Source organism: Austrofundulus limnaeus, unplaced genomic scaffold (assembly GCF_001266775.1).
Source record: "Austrofundulus limnaeus strain Quisiro unplaced genomic scaffold, Austrofundulus_limnaeus-1.0 Scaffold329, whole genome shotgun sequence".
Classification (NCBI taxonomy): domain Eukaryota; kingdom Metazoa; phylum Chordata; class Actinopteri; order Cyprinodontiformes; family Rivulidae; genus Austrofundulus; species Austrofundulus limnaeus.
Window position 1 is genome coordinate 70444 of NW_013952731.1, and position 2615 is coordinate 73058.

The 2615-nt window shown below is 37.4% G+C and overlaps 1 protein-coding gene across 2 annotated transcripts in view; it reads left to right on the forward strand.

Annotated features, from left to right (window-relative positions):
• The window catches only part of slc9a7 (solute carrier family 9 member 7), a 61440-nt gene that overhangs the window by 34475 nt on the left and 24350 nt on the right, over positions 1-2615 (forward strand). For both annotated transcript variants that reach the window (XM_014022415.1, XM_014022416.1), the window contains exons 10-12: positions 1281-1394; positions 1500-1611; positions 1683-1836. In XM_014022415.1, coding sequence (XP_013877869.1) covers positions 1281-1394; positions 1500-1611; positions 1683-1836 — 380 coding nt within the window. The remainder of the gene's footprint in view (positions 1-1280; positions 1395-1499; positions 1612-1682; positions 1837-2615) is intronic.

Genomic DNA, 2615 nt, shown 5'->3' on the forward strand with positions numbered 1-2615 from the left:
ACCCACTTTGATGAATTTTTCAAATTTCGCCTTGGGGCGGAGTTATCTTTTCAAAGGGGGGTAAGTTACACTTTAAAATGAAAATGAAAAGGAGCAGAAAGAAGTAAAATATCTAAAATGTCTGCCCCCATTTAACAAGAAAATATATATATTACACACACCCCTGCTTACATATACATAAAGAATTCAAACCCTAATGATCAGTAAAAAGTCAGACTTTATCATTCTTCCAAATAACTTAATAGAACCAGCATTTTTATAATCGCTAGCCAAGTTGCTCCACAACCATATTCCTTGATACATCTCGCTCTCTCAAATTAATTTAAATTTTAGGTTTAACAAACATTTCAAATCCTTTAAAGTACCTATGACATCATTTTTTAAATAATAAATATGAATGTATTTTTTTGGAAAGATAACATTGATAACATGTTGTAAAAAAAGATTTCACGCTGCTGAGATGAACAGTTGTTGAGATATTTGCATGTGAAGAAACAGGAAGTGATGTCAAAGGGGAATGTCTGAATGYAAACAGAGTGTTGCTAAAATGGCAAACAACACAGACTGTAGAGAAGAATCTGAGGTTCCTTTAGATTATTTTAATCACTATCATAGAAAGATGAGTCACAGTTCAAATAATATTGTTTCAATAAACAAAAACCAGGGAGTTTGATGTCCCTTCCTGTTCCAATCTAGCTGAGCAAAATTCAAAAGAAAATGGGCCAATTATGTGTCATAATGGTTCAAATCATGTGTATTATGCCAAGTTTCTTAAATATAAATATATTATCTTTGACTTTTTGTATTTCATGTATATGCATGTCACAGGCATTTTAAGATTGTAAGTACTTTCCTTCTTACTGAAGTTAAATTGAATATTCAAAGGTAATACATTTTTATTAGTCCTCCTAGACATAATCAGCAAAATCCTATAATCAACCAACTCATTAGATTTTAATAACTTCAATTGATGAAACAATATATTCAATGCAAAATAAAAATAGAATTTGTATAGGTTTTGTATGCCTCCCCCCAGACTTCAACACAATAAATCAAATGACTGTATGGTTCTGCAGGTTTGTTGTCAAATGTGGGCCCTTTTCAGGAGAAATAACCAGGCTTTCAAAGAGTTTAAATGTTTTTGAGAAGGAGCATCAACTACAAATTTCTTCACTTTTTGATCTTTTTACTTCACTTTGATTAAAGTTCTTGTATTCTTGTTCTCACCATGTGGTCCTCCTGAACTCACTGGAACTTTGATTTGCGTCATTTCTTTGCAGCTCTTTGAGGTTCTCCACTTCCTGGCTGAGAACTTCATTTTCTCCTACATGGGCCTGGCTCTGTTCACCTTCCAGAATCACGTGTTCAGTCCCATCTTTATCTTTGGAGCCTTTGTATCCTTTCAGTTCCATCAGAGACTGTAGCTCAGCCTGCTGTGTGTATGAAAACAGCTCAAAGCTGTGTGGACCCGTTCTGACTCTCCTTGACCAGCCTGCCAGGTGGCCATATTCATAGCGAGAGCTCTGAACATCTACCCGCTCTCCTTTCTTCTCAACCTTGGTCGAAGAGACAAGATCCGAGGAAACATCCAGCACATGATGATGTTTGCAGGTATAACACAATAAATAATCTTTACTTCATGTATTAGTCTGTCATGATTTGGGGTATTTTACACTCTGCAGGGCTGCGAGGAGCGATGGCGTTCGCTTTAGCGATCCGGGACACCGCCACCTACGCCCGCCAGATGATGTTCACCACCACGCTCCTCATTGTCTTCTTCACTGTCTGGGTCTTTGGCGGTGGAACCACACCCATGCTGTCCTGGCTGCACATCAGGTGAGAAATTACTATTAAAAGAAGTTCCTTTGTAACAGGGGTCCCCAACCAGTAACTCCTGAGCTCTTTTAAAGTAGCTCTTCAGTGCTTATGAAAAGTTAGGAGAAGCAAAATTTAATTTGTCACTGACCAAACAAACTTTCATTTAACTCCAATCAGTCTGATGTCCCTTCCTCTTGGTTGTCAATCAAACCGTTTAGGGCTCAGTTTGGTTGTTCGACGTTCATTTTCGCGCACGCTTTTCATAGCCCTTTGGCACAAACTGTGCAGAGCTCCTGAGAAACTCCTCCCGCTGCGGTATATGTCATTACAAGGGGTTTCTCCCCGCTGGAGTCCACAATGCGGAAAAAAAATTGGACACCCATCACCCGACGTTATTTGTGCACAAATCTGTTGCAGTTAAACCCTGAGTTTGTAGTGTGAAATACACTATAACATGAATGGATAAACACAAARAGCACATTCATGTAAATTCAGTGTTCTTTCTGGTGGTTTCATGTGAGTTGAAGACGGAGGTTTTTTGTGCAAAACAAGCGTATTCCAATGGTTTAAGTTTAAAATTAAATGTTGCAAAAAGTAGCTCTGGGACAATTTAATTTTGTAAAATTAGCTCTTAACGGAAAAAAGGTCGGAGACCCCTGTTTTGTAATAAAATCACAAAAGGTGGAGAAGGTATGAGTGAAGGTTATTACTCATTTGTCCGACATCAGAATATAAGTTTCTGCATTTAGACATTTTGCTTATGCAACATTTATTTATTTATTTATTTGATAAAAAGT